The 14,452-nt window shown below is 33.8% G+C and overlaps 1 protein-coding gene across 2 annotated transcripts in view; it reads right to left on the bottom strand.

The window, feature by feature from the left end:
* Nucleotides 1-14,452, bottom strand: part of LOC120636079 (inhibitory POU protein) — a 62,693-nt gene that overhangs the window by 14,458 nt on the left and 33,783 nt on the right. Inside the window, exon 2 of one of the 2 annotated variants that reach the window (XM_039907367.1) lies at nucleotides 2,293-2,349. The exons of the other annotated variant lie outside the window; for it this stretch is intronic. Within the exon in view, the coding sequence (XP_039763301.1) occupies nucleotides 2,293-2,349 (57 nt within the window). The remainder of the gene's footprint in view (nucleotides 1-2,292; nucleotides 2,350-14,452) is intronic. 2 annotated transcript variants of the gene reach the window in all.

Genomic DNA, 14,452 nt, shown 5'->3' with positions numbered 1-14,452 from the left:
TCACAATGTTCTTTGTCCACTATTTATAGACTTACCAAGTCTTGCTTGGATTAGTTGCCTGGTTTAGTTTAAAGACTTGTACCATACAATAGAGTTGGCACCATTCGCCGCATATACGTACCACTTCTAGCCACTAGCCCTCTCCCTCTTATAGATGGAAGGGGTATAGAACCACCACGCTGTTCCAATGCGCGTTGGTGGGCTTTCACGACTTTTATAATAAGATGGTAATAATAACCGGAACCAACGAATTAACGTGCTCTCCAAGGCACAACGCAAATTTTCTAAAAAAATCCTATAATAGGTCCTAGCGTATTTTTTTATTCTCGAAGTGTGATTGATTGGCTTTTATAATAAATTAAACTGCAAAATCCAGTAGTACCATTTTAGTCAATAGCAAAATCTACTAATCTGCCATGCCAGATCAACGCCGAATTCAATATGATGATGATCGTCATAACAAAAAAACAAAATTATTGTGCTCCGCATGAACTTTAAAAATCTCTGCGTATATAAAGAATTTTGTGATTTCAAACTATGCTGTCTTTGGTTATCAATACCAAAATGAATAATCTTTAGCTATTGAACAAGGCCTTAATTAAGTCTCTAATTTGCCTATGACGTTGACAACTGGCGAGCATTTTCGCGGAAAATATATTTTTTTGATTATAATTTGAAATATCAACAACATTTTTAATTTCTGCAAAAATATGATATTTTTCGCATATGGTAGAAACTTGCGTACATCAAAGCGCAGTTTTTCAAATTTAATCATCATGCCTTGTTTTGGCCCAAATCAGATTTCTGCGGATTTAAAGACCATAGTTGAATATGCTACGTACAAAATATCATGACCTGACATTTGGTTAAAAAGCTATTGCCGTAAAAAAGTTAATGTTACCAGTTCGTTCGTTTCGTGATATGTCAGCGCGAAGGATATCCGATTTTCATCGACAACCTAATAACCTGTTAATAATTAGGGTAGTCCGAGGCGAAACCAATCGTATGGTGAATTGGGTCATGGTTTTAGTTTATAGGTACGTGTATTTAACTGGGCCAGTAGGGGGAAGTTCGAAACCATAGAAGGCAGTAATTAAGCAAAACGAAAATAAAAAACTGTCATAGGTGTAACACATTTCAAAAAGTATTCCTACGTAATTTAAAAAAACGGTTTTATGCTGTCAAATCACTTCAATTTTATACATACAAAAACGTACAGCTAAGCGATTAAGCATTCCGCTAGAATGTCGCGTAGAAACTGGTAAGGGGTATGAGTTTAATATAACTCCCATAACTCTAACAGGTTAGCCAGCTACCAATTTAGTCTGAACCATCTCAAACTTCATCCTCTAATGAGAGATAGAATATCGGTATTAATGATGATAAAATAAACCTATGACAAAAGATTATCACAAGATATTATTATACTTAACTAATACAGCTTAATAATAACGGACTCAGTGGAAACCTGGAGCAGCGGTAGTGAAGATTATGTCGATGTGCATCTTGCTGTGAAAGAGGTTCTTATATAAAGTTTTAAATTAGAAACTGATATAACACCAGCTCAAATGTTTATGCCATTTTAATAAAAAATACCTGCACAATGCTTTTATTTAGTAAATTATTTTTTTTGGTAGTATAGAGCATCTCCGTCCAAATCAATTTCCCTACTATATACTATATACTTATTTCTTAGAAATAAATGATAAATAAATTGGAAATTAAAATTTCTACTCTTTGTCTTTCTATTTCTTTACTCTTTTTAAATTAATTGGATATAACGATGACAATAAATTTATAGGATCTTAACTATTGATGACGATGAACTTAATAGACAGACTATAATCCATTAACATTTTTATTAGAAATATATAACTAAACTTCATAGAATTATCGATAGACCTTAGTATAAATATATTTTACTGTGTTTTTATCTAGAATAATAATCTAAATCTAAATTCTAAACCATACATTATACAAATTATTACCTACTACGGATCGGGCATAGTGCACAAATGCTAGTAGTAGTAACATCATGAAATAAATGTAGTAGTTGAATTAAATTTAAAATCTATTAAGAAGACATGCTTTCTATTTAAAAATAAAACATTTGCAAAAAAATACAGCAGTTTTGAAAAAAATCGCATTGCAGTTTAAATAAACGAAAAAAAAAAGTTTATCTTTGGCCAAAGATAGACGCCTACTAAGTTCGCAAAGCGGAACCAACCAACGTACTCATAATATATTGTAGAGGTCACGATTGTAGTAGATCTCTTACGTGCAGCAACTTACATTGTGCCTCGGTGACCAAGAGTTGCACATCAATGATGCATCCTCCAGTATTCGGCTCTGTGAAAAGAAATCTTGGCTTGCTTAGACATTTATGCTTTTGCATGCAATTTAGGTACTATATCATGAACACGATCGATAAACAATACAGAAGTTCAATAAATTCTGTATAAGCAACCCATAGATCTTAGGCAGATCTTAGTTAGATCTTAGTTTGGCTTCCTTCACTATAAAGCCAATGTTGTTATAAATTTTTTTTCAGCATAATCTTGAAGGTTGGATGTTGGTATGATATTTCTATTTAACATTTTGCCGCGGTTTTAATGATCTTTAGAATCTATAAATATGACCAAAAACAACGTAATCAAGTAAAATTCTTAAATCTAGTTTAATTTTTCTGTTTTAATAGAACTGAGAATCTCACTTTATTTTTTTTATTTGCGTAGCTAACAGTAAAATTGAGAATTGTGCTTAGTTTATTTCCGTTATTTCCTGAGAACGTATATTTCTATTGCCGCAATAACAACAAATAATAAAATTAAGAAATGTTAAAATTAAAGGATACACTCAGTGACCTGATTATCGGATGAACTCACTGGCGTAGTGTGCGATGTGGCCCATATTTCATAAATTAATTATTTAAAAAAAAAAATGAGTTTCAATATTTGACTGCCGATTGGCTATTCTATTCCCACAATGAGTGAAAAGAAAAGGGAATTTGCAAATGTGGATTTTTGAAGATATGCTTCGTGCGCGCGCGCACCGTCACAAAAAACCGACCACCTGAAGTTAGGTATAAGATTTCACAGTGTACACTTTCAATTGTCGAAGTCTGCGGGCTCATTCCAGTGATTTAATTGGTTCTTGAAGGTGTGTGGAGTCCACCAATTAAGATATACACAGATACATAAGATGTACACCATTAAGATATAAGATAGATTATATCATAAGATCATTTTTCACTTTGTTGTTTTTCGTTTGATCTTAATAATGTTAATGCTCTTAATCATATTTTCGTTGCTTCATTATTTACATACAAATTAACAAAGATAGTTTCCTTTAGCCACCAGCAAAATCCGCACATTTGGAGAATCTATATTTTTAAACGACACTCATTATTTAATGTCCAACTGCACTAGCCGGTCTTTTTTCCCGTCTCATGTTACAGAAAGTCTATACAGTACCACTTTATATGGCCCGGTGTCAACGTCGCTGCTAAATGTCAGCGAATGGAGCTGTAGGCCAATTCACATTTCAATGTGGTGTCAATTTGTTCAAATTATGGATGCCGGGCCGGGCAAGTTTGTTATACAATTTTATTCTCATATTCGCTTCAAAGTGAGCCCTTTGATAATGAAACGATCGGTGAGTCGTAAGCAGCTTAACAAACTACAGTGCTTAATGGTCACACCTACAAAGATTAATGCATAATATTTACTAATATTTACTTGCTTCTTTAAACAACATTTTCCGGCTAATCTAACTCGGGTAAAATAAGTATTCACCTGCGACTTCGTCCGTATTAATGTTTAGTGTTACCATAGCGCAAAAAAGTTATAAAGTGTTTTCTGTATATTATATAATGAAACGTAATAACATTATACTTATTTGATATATTTGTGAAATTCTTTATAATATATTAACAGTTATTTATGTTTTGTTGAAGGAAACATCTCCGGAAACTTTCAAATGTACGAGTTATTATATTAAAGCGAATGTATATGAATTTCCAATAGATTTGCATTCCTGCGATGTGGCTGCTTGCCCACTAAAGCTAAGGAAGTAGGGCGGGGCGTCAGAACCAGTAAAAATAAATATAGCGGGTTGTCCGTCTCAAACGGAGTGTTGCGTGAAAGCACGGTGTACGTTAAGCGAAAAGACGTTCTAAGCAGGTATAGTGACCGGAAAAGTATAAGAAGTAATCCTACTAATATTGTAAATGCCAAAGTTTGTATAGATGCATATTTGTTAATTTGAATGATTTTTTAAATGGTCATAGATTAAAACATAGTCTGTATTTTTATCCCAGGAAAATGTATGGTTCCTGCTAAATTCATGAAAAACCCAAAAAAAACACGTACGAAGACGCGGGCAACAGCTGTTGTTTTATATCTGGGAACTAAGCTTAACGTGGATGCCACCGCGGGGAAAAGCTAGTTCATTACATTTTCTTTAAGTTTCTACATTTATACATATATAGAAGTCCATATATACGTACGTATACGTATTCGGTCGAATTCGTACATATACATTAGATTAGATACTAAAGGCCCATATTGTTCTAGGATAAAAAAGATGCATATTAGGTCCTTACATATCAAAATTGCGTTTTGTCGTACTAGCCACTTTGAGCTTAAATATCTCTTCTTTGGTTAGGAATTCCAATTTCAAATTTATACAGCTATTTACTCATGGTTTTGTGTTTTGAAAACCATTAGTTTTTTCCTCTTTTGATTTTTACAAAATGGAAAACTTAAAATATCGCGTTATTTACAAGTACGAGTTCGATCGTGGCACCATTGCTGCAGAAACGGCTTGAAGGATTAAGTATGTGTATTGGGGCGGTGTAGCAAAAGAAAACACAGAGCGTTTTTGGTTCCAACTTTTTGTTCTGGAAAAGCCCCGTGGACGGCCAAAGTTGATAATAAAGAATTGCGAAACCATATGCGAGTTAGTTGCAGGCACCGCAGCCTGCCAGCCTAGTGATAGAACTGTTATAATCCACTTGAAGCAAATTGAGTAGGTGAAAAAGCTTGAAAGGTGATCCTCATGAACTGAACCTCATGAATTGAGTGCAGCAAACCGACAAACGCGCGTCGACTGCTGTGTTAAATTACTCAACCAGCACAGTAATTAAGGGATTTTAAATCGAATCATTGCCTGTAATAAAAAGTGGATCCTGTGCGATAACCGAAAATGTTCATCGCAATGGCTGAACTCTGGCGAGCCAGCCAAATCCAAGCAAAAAATTACTCAAGAAAAGTACTTGTAAGCGTTGGACTAGTGCCTGTGCCATTTACTAAGGCTTTCTTAAATCTGGTCACACGATTACGGCGGATGTCTATTGTCAGCAACTGCAAACCATCATGGAAAAGCTATCTGCTAAACAACAGAGACTGGTCAGTCGCTCTTAGCCACTGCTGCTTTAGGGCAACGCTAGACCACCCTAGGACCTTGTTCCAACAGTTTTTTTTACTTAAATTTTGGAGAACTGAAAAAATTGAACTCCGATGGGGCAGTCCAAAGCTTCTTTAAACATTTTATTGGTTTCCTTCCGAATGTTTTTTTTTAGTCAAGGAATCAATTTACTACCATCGTGATGGCAAAAGTTCATAGATAGCATAGGTTATGTACCTTTGATAAAAAAAATATTCTTCCACACTAAACGCCTATTTCATATGTAAGGATCTAATATTATATTCTATAAAATGTAAGTGAAATTTTAATGCTTTGGCTTCCATAATTTTTTTCACTATTAAAATAGTCGTACGTTTATTTATTTGAGCGCTACGACACAATAAAAAAGGTAAACCTATTGGGATTAAAATGAAATTGCATGTTTTTTAAATACGGGTGACGCGCGATGAGATAATCCTTTCCATTGTTTCTATTGCCCGCTCTGAAAACATTAGTCGGGTCAGAATTAAATTAGTTAAAAAAAATAATTAAATATTAATGAAACTTATTTGATGGAGAGGTAGATTAGCAGCTCATATCTCAGAATAATAATTATACATGTTTAAATGCATTATTTTATTCAATAGCCTGAGTGATGGCTATATTATATTAATCTTGCAAGACGATAATTTTAATCCGTCATACATAATCATTTATTTGATTTTTATATAACTATAACGGACGATTAAAAATTAATTATAGGTAACAATGGTCATCCTTTGAAAGATGCGATTCTGCTGAGCCGTCAGCGACAGCGCTAAAAATAAAGTATAATAATATTCTTGAGTGTGATAAAAAATTACTTTAGTGAGATCTTTGGGATATACAGTGCGAAGATTTTAAAAATCTTCGTACTGTATATCCCAAAGAAAAGTAAAGTAAAATAAATCATGTGTTGAATGTTGCAGTGTGGCACTGGAGCCGTGATCGTAGTTTAAAGGCACCTACGCAAACCAACAAATTTTAACTTCAGATAGGACAATTAATTTCGTTTAAATAATGAGTTTATAGACTTTTTTACAATTGTATGTGGTGTGCAATAAAAAAAAATCATACATTTACATTCATAAAAAATAAAGACAGTTCAAATAACAAATACCGCTTTTTGAAAAGTCAGTTATTAATAATAAATCTGTTAGAATTAAGTGCATTGTGCAATTTCCTATAAACTATATTCAGTGCATTTCGAGGACGTATTATTCAAACGTGCTTGTGATATTGTAAATTGCACGGACCTAATTTCGATAATTTTGTAAAATGACTCACTTGAAAGGAAAATTGCAGTAGCTGCTTATTTAATATTAACGGAATAAACACACAAAGGCACGGCTATTTTTATAAATCCAAGTAATAGATAAGTAAATAACTGTACCTACCCTTAGTATAAGCCTTCTATACGCCTAATCAAAGATTAGTTTCAACTATCGATACTCTGAAAGGTCAACATTTAAGCTTAAAAACTTAAATTATGAAAAAACTATATAAAGTCTTTTTATACATATTTTGAATAATTAGGCTAGAATTAGGCACATTTTGTTTCGATCAGAGCACATGATCACGACTTTTATGGCAACAACTCGTAACAAATGTTTGTATAGTACTACTACGTTTACCTTTCCTACGTATTTGAGGGGTTTAATAGAAAGTGAGAATGTGTATGTAACCGGAAACTTTCACTGTGTTGTTTTATTTTTGGTATCTAACAGATAATCCAGCTTTGTTAGCCAGTATTTCCTTTTTAGCTTCCAAGAGTTTTTATAGCATTCTCGCTTGTTATTTAACTTTTCTCGTTAAGCTGTTTTTAATATTCTTTTGTAAAATCTTTTGTGTCTCTAACATTTTTCGATGAATAATTTGCGTTACTTTATCCAAAAAAGAAATTCCGTATTGAAATATGGTATCCTGCAGAGCGTCGTGAACTAAGTTAAGACTATAAATTACTCGTACCATCTTTCACCTTGGTCACGCTACTAGTGTAGCTACCAGGAGGTAGTACTCATGATGAGATCATTGACGGTATAACAAAAAAAAAATGTTTTCACCCACTTATTTATTAAGCCTCATTCCACGAATCTTCTTTAATACTTTGTCATAATACTAAGTTTTTGCGGATTTTATAATCATCAAAATCATAAAGGAGCATCGTGCCTTACCGATAATGGGTATCGGTAAGGCACGGTGCTCCTGTCAGAACGGGAAAGGTGTATACTTCACACGCCTTTGAGATGCCAATTCTAGGAATTCTCAGGCGTGAAAATTTCCTTCACCGTTGAATCAAGTGATATTTTAATTGCTTGAATTAAAAACGCACATAACTTTTAAAATATAAATATAATAAATAACTTCCGATAAACTTCATGGTATTCTTAAGCAGAACAGAACTTTCTGATGAACGCAAAATAAACTGTCATGTCATGGACAATTTTCAAGCCCAGAAAACAAGAGCTATAGAGATATAAACGCCCCAGTGGACGTCTAACGTCACATAAAGCTACGCACCGATGACATCCGCGTTAGATTCTGTGTTCGTAACATTGGAGATAAGTTGCAGGAAGCAGATCTAGATCTTACAGAGACCACAAGGTTAATCGATGTGTCAACACAACTCTGGAGCTAGCTTAGGGTGGTCCAAGAAAGCGTTTGTAAGACAAAAAATAAGATACTCAAGAATCAAAACCAGGTAAAATCGGTTTAAATTTGCCGGGAAGAGGACACGGCCTAATGTAATACAGTTAAGTCGAAGATCTACATTTCGTGGACCTATTGGCACCGAAAACATTACTTTCATGTAATTATTTCATATTACTTTCTTTGCATGTATCATATCATTCAGAATTTATGATAAAGGTTAAATAAATAACCCTTTACAAGGTAATTTTAAGTTTAGCTTCATAAAAGTTATGTTTCATAAAGAGTAGCGTAAACGCTTGAATGCCCTGTTTAAATAAAACACAAAGTCATTGGTTCAAAACACTTCCTTGGTAACGTACCACTTAAAGGGTACGTTGGCTTTTAGTGCTGTGTCATAAGATGATTATGCAGCCATCTAAAACCATGTAGTAAGTTAATTATATCTGTAAGAAGCTGTTCCTATCGGTTTCACCCACGTTAACTAAAGTGCATAATTATTACTCATTGTATTTTTCTCGCGAAAACCGCGCCAAACATTAATTAGAAGTTACACGGGTCAGCTAGTTAATAGCTGGCCCGTGCAACTTCGTCTGTACCAAATCGGTTATTACCGGAAAACACTAATTAAATGTCATTTTCTAAAACTGAATCCTAGCTAGATCGATTTATCGCCCCCGAAACCCATGCTAAATTTCATGAAAATCGTCGGAGCCGTTTCGGAGATTCCAATTATATATATACAAAAATTGCTCGTTCGAAAAAGATTAAACTTAATTTTTTTTTTATTATCTCGTCAACTATGTATCGGTCAGAAGGGCGGGTGTATGATTTGTGCATGATCGTTAGAGCAAGGTGCAATGCGTGTATGACTGGCTATTTCGACGGCGGCGCAGGCTCATGCGAAAGGTTTTCTGTCAGCCTATGTTAGACAAAACTAGCTTTCTGTAGTGAAAGAATTATTATTAAATTCGGTTCAGCAGGTAAAGTTTATCAATTAACAAATAAACAAACAAACAAATCTTTGCTCTTTGTATGTACGTACTTTCTACTTGCGAGTTCATTTTCGAAGGTGCTTTTTAACAAGTTAGAAAGAAGACTTAAAGTCCATTTTTTTCTTAACTTTTATGGTTCCGTTATAAAAATTCACAACCGATGTAATAATGCCACACTGTTCGTTTGATTTAATATTTTTTTTCATCTTTGTATTATAAAATAAACAGCGATTTGCAAAAATTAGCATGATTATAGACAATGCTTGTTTATATGCAATTTTAATGCAAATGAAAGTAACATAGGTATGAATAACTTTTTCCTTTCCTTATTATTAAAATTTGGAAAATTCTGCGACTGCGTTAATTTCTCGATGCATCTTCTCACTGTTGCTCGTAAAGTTGTTTTGTTGAATTCAAGAATTTATTATTTCTGAACATTTTCTAGTCTGGTCTAGTGGGGGGCTTCGGAACTGGCTAGTTACCACCACACCGACAAAAACGTGCGATTCAGCGTTTCGGTACGATCTTGCTTTGAAACCGATCAGGGATATGTGTTTAATATAACTGCCATACCCTAACCGGTTTCTCGTAACAGTTTAGGACTGCATCATGACTTACTATCACGTGAGATTGCAGTCAAGGGCTACCATGTAGTATCTCACTCTAGTGATTAGAATGTTCAATTCAAAAGGTTTTTCCATTTCAGAAGCTTTTAGAAGCGTTCTGGTGATACAAAATAATTGTTAAAGTTCAACAATCAGGGTCGTTAGGGTAATGCCCCCATGATATAGCTTACCTGAATAAAGAAATGAATTTCGATTCAACATTTCAGTCCGCCCCTTGACGTATGTCGGTTGGTCATATAAACACATTTACCTCTAAGGCTCTATGTTTTATTAATATAGGATAGCGTATAAAACGCTAATGAAAAGTTGAATTAAGACTGCTAATAAAACATTATATATACGTAATGATATAGTTTTTATGATGATCATTCGTGTTTGGGATCACTAGGATAGGATTACAAAACAATCAAACTATTGTTATCGTTAATTCAACGAGAGTTCAAACTTCCACATCGGCTGTTCCATCGTCCATTTGCTAACGGCCTGTCGAGAACGCATTATTTCACAGGCAAAACTTTAGCTAGGTACTTCGTTTACGCTGAATTTATTAGTTATCTACGCTTTCAAATGAACCCTAGCGGCAGTCATGTCAATTTAAAAAGAAGACAGACATCTGCATTTGGAATTCATACGCACGCATTGTTTAATCGCCCAAACTCTACAAACCTTAGTTACTTAATTTAGGCCTAGTTTAGCTATCTATGATTTACGTTTTCAAATGAATCCTTTTGGCCGTCACATAATTTTGAGTTTGAAAGGCAAAGTAGGTATAGTTTTTTATATGGATAATTGGCTAAAATTAAATACTTAACTTTAATTAATCACTATTTTCAAAGAAATATGATAAGGTACAGTTTCGTTTGTCAAGTCAAGCACTCCCACGTTCAGAATGAATCGGTTTTTCGGAAAGCGCCAAACATATTAGGTTTTTCTGTCAAGCATCTGTGAAGCAATTCTCAGTAAGTAGCTATATTAGCCAGTAGAATATGGCGTTAGGAAATTAGAGGCATATTTAAATTCATAACGATGTGATTAAAACCTACGCGGCCGGTATACATCGAAATTTTCTAAACAGATTTTAAGTTATGAATTACCAAATGTACTTAATACGGATTGATATTGAATAGTACTACATAGTTATATAAGCGCACAGTGGGGCAAATGCCCCACTGTTCGGTGGTCTGTAATTCCAGTTTTTTGTGCAATACTTGTTTACTTAACTTCTCATTAAAGAAAGCTGTAAAGTGGCTGTATAAAGACAAATAACTGATGACAGAGAAAGAAAACATTTTATATCTTTAGTGAGGCCCGTAATATATTATTATTGTATTTGTCTTAACTTATCGATTTTGACAATAACGAAATGTACTAGACCATTTTCCCTTAGCTAGATAAAAATAATGAGAAGGCGAAGAAATTACTCGTGATAGCGCGTAAGCAACGTGATTTGTATTTCGTTTTAAAAGTTCGTATTACTATAAAACAGTAAACCTTATTGAAAATTGACTTTCAACGAAAAACGAGCCATTTTTATTTTGCCGTATACCTACAGATAATAACATTTTTAATTAATTTACATGTCAAAACATGAAAGAGTCAATATTCAAATTCGCAACTCAAAAAATGTGGAAAATATGAAAGGGTCCAGAGTTGACTGTGACATCTTCCGCGCGATTCCGTGCCTAGTCGCATAAATAATTAATTCTTAGCCCTTTGCCGCGCCTGGTAAATGGCGTGACTAAATAAGGGAGGGTCGACCCACTCTACCTCCCCCACCCTGAAAACTTTTAATACTGAACGTTTGTTTGGGATAATTTTGAGTGGTAACTCCGAGCATGTATTCATTAAACTATTGTTACCTAAGGCATTCGCAAATATTTTGCGTGAATTGATTTACATGTTTAACCTGGTTCCACAATATATTACTAACTAGTAGGTAGGTACTAATTTGTGCTTGATCATCCTGATCATATACCTAAATGTGGTAAACATACTTATGATTAAGGACCAAGAGTCCGTTCTTAGTTAACGATTGAATGTTTAAATCCAGTAGATACCATACATTTGTGCCCCACCAAATTTTTATAAGTATAAAAATTCAAACAGCATGACAAAATATTCGACTTTCGTACAACTTTTCAACCCCCATTACTTCTCTTTAGGGGCGGTTTTTAGTTTAATCCTTTTTAAGCAGATGCTTATGTGCTATATGCTTATAAAGGTCTCTAACTTATGAAAATCTTATAATCTTTCCTAAAGGGGAAAAGGGGTTTCACGATTCGCTGCTGAATGTAAGAAATACATGGTTTGTCCTTCTTGTTGGTTGGTTTGCTTCTGACATTTGATTGTCAGGCAAGCAAACGTTTGAATCAATAATATAAGTATGGATAAATATTATTTATTATTTGGTGTAGATAAAATATTTCAACTCTTAAATGATCTCAATTTAACCTGCAAGCATTATACGCGAGGTACAAATGGCACTTAAGCGCCTTTATTCAAGAGCATTCATTTTAATCTTTCTAACATTAAAGGTTTTTTCATTGTTCTTTAAAGTCTAGTATTGCTATTATAACTGGCTATATATTTAATGCAATAGTAATACTCTTAATACGCATTTAATGCTCACGTAAACATTGCCATCCATTCCCACAGAGGCGTTTGGTTTTAATAGGTACACCTTTATTTTAACGCTAAACCTTTTGTAATATAGTAAATAATAAAAATCAATTAGCTAAAAGTTAATTAGCAATAAAGCTACGAGTATCATAGAATTAGAAAAACTATCCAAATGAAAGTCAGCCTCATGCACGTATAGATTCCGTATCTCGAAAGGTAATGTATAAATAGTTTTCTGGTTTAAATAATATTCTATTTTGGAAACGGCATTAGGAATGGCATTTTAAAAAGGTTTTTTTTAGGTCAAAAACTTTGTGGTTTATGATGTTTACTTGAACTCCCTACACTCCTTCCCTCTCCAACTCTCCCACTGCCTTGGAGAGATATAAGTGTTTGCTTTTCCACATCTTTTCTTTTTTATGATTATGCCTGTAATTTAAATTAAAATATATAAATCAGTTCCTCCTGCAATGGTAGTTTATTTTTTATGTAAGTTTGCATTCTTACTAATATTAAAAAGTGAATTTGTTGGTTTGTCATTCAATCACGCAAGAACAGATCAAAGGATGGATGTAATTTTTTCAAAGTGTTATGGTATATTAGTATAGAGTCTATATATAAGTATAGTTTAAAAGCCTGGGCGTGAAAAAAGCTAGTTCTTTATCCTAAAAAAAATGTAAAGTTCCTATGGGATAGAAATAAAGCGCAATTCTATTATAAAATTAAAATGCTTTAATATATTTGACACCGGCACGGACACTTCTTTTATGAAAATATATTAGGAAACAATTACAAATAAAAGCTAATTATGGACTTCTTGTACTACGAGATACTAAAACAACAATCATAACCTTACAACCGTTCGCGTTGAGTCACTAGCGACAGCTTTCAATATGGCTGACAATTTAATTCTCGTATAATATGTTAGTACAGCACTGTAACACCTGAACTGTTTCACACGAAGTTGGAAGTTTTAGTTCTAACAATTATTATGCATAAAGGTTTTCTAACTTTGGAACAATTACAGCGGCATAATCATATATAAAGCGGCTAAGAAATGCGAAGTAATCTTACGTAAATCACTAGAGAATGAGCCTTAAATTTGCTGTAGAGTTTTAAGCTTCCATAGAGCGAGAAGGAAATACGAAATGATGGGAGGGGGACCGGGACAACTAGCCAGAGATTATGGTAATGACGATAAAAATACCCAATGAGGGTGGCGGTACTTAGAAGCAATTTAAAGATATTGTATTTAATGTTCGGAGAGGAGTTGTTTAGGGGCGTCGTTGGGGCTAAGAGGGATTGGAGGGGGTTTGTAAAAGACTCGGATGCGAGCTGGATTTGTGAATTGATAATTACGGTGCACTCAATCGAAGCTTTTTATGTCGGGGATAAATGGATCTGTGAAATTTGCAAAAGTTACACTGATGCACTTAGGGACGATTTTAAATCCTTTACGCCTTTCTCTTTTTGATATCATCTATTCTTATAACCGAGTTCGATTACACTTTAACTTTTTGGTAATTACACTTGAACATCGTGTTCGATAAATATCGATGTTTTCTTCGCCGTTAAAGCAAATGTCCTTTAACGGTTAAGAAAAACATCGCAAAGAAACCTCTGCCAATCCGCACTTGGCCATTGAGATATACTACGAACTAAAAAGCACTTCTCATCTTACGACGAGACACTTTCCCTATAATGGGTAAAAAAAGTTAAATTGAAAAGGATGAGAAAAGATGCATAATTTATTTGCATAATACACACGTTTACATAAAGGTAATTTAAATATCAATTACGCAGTCACAGTGTATTTTTTTTTTAGCTGGCGTGCAATGATTTTATGGACGTGAACAATTGGGAATTTATCGTATGAAAGAAGATGCGCCATAACAAACAGCTCTTAATTTTAAATCTCTAGTTTAATGTGTCGAAATTAGTTATTAAGTAAATTAGCCATGGTGTGTCTTATGTGTAGAGAATTTAATTGTAATTCAATAGAGGTTCTTCAATTATAGTAAAAATATTGTGATACTATAAAGTTGAAGTATCAATTTAACTTTTCCACTAACAGTTCGGTTTGAAAAATCTTTTTCGGCTAGGAAACCCGATTAGAAA

This window comes from Pararge aegeria, chromosome Z, assembly GCF_905163445.1.
Source record: "Pararge aegeria chromosome Z, ilParAegt1.1, whole genome shotgun sequence".
Taxonomy (NCBI): Eukaryota; Metazoa; Arthropoda; class Insecta; order Lepidoptera; family Nymphalidae; genus Pararge; species Pararge aegeria.
The sequence above is the reverse complement of the archived record's forward strand: the minus strand, read 5'-3'. Positions and strand labels throughout refer to the sequence as shown.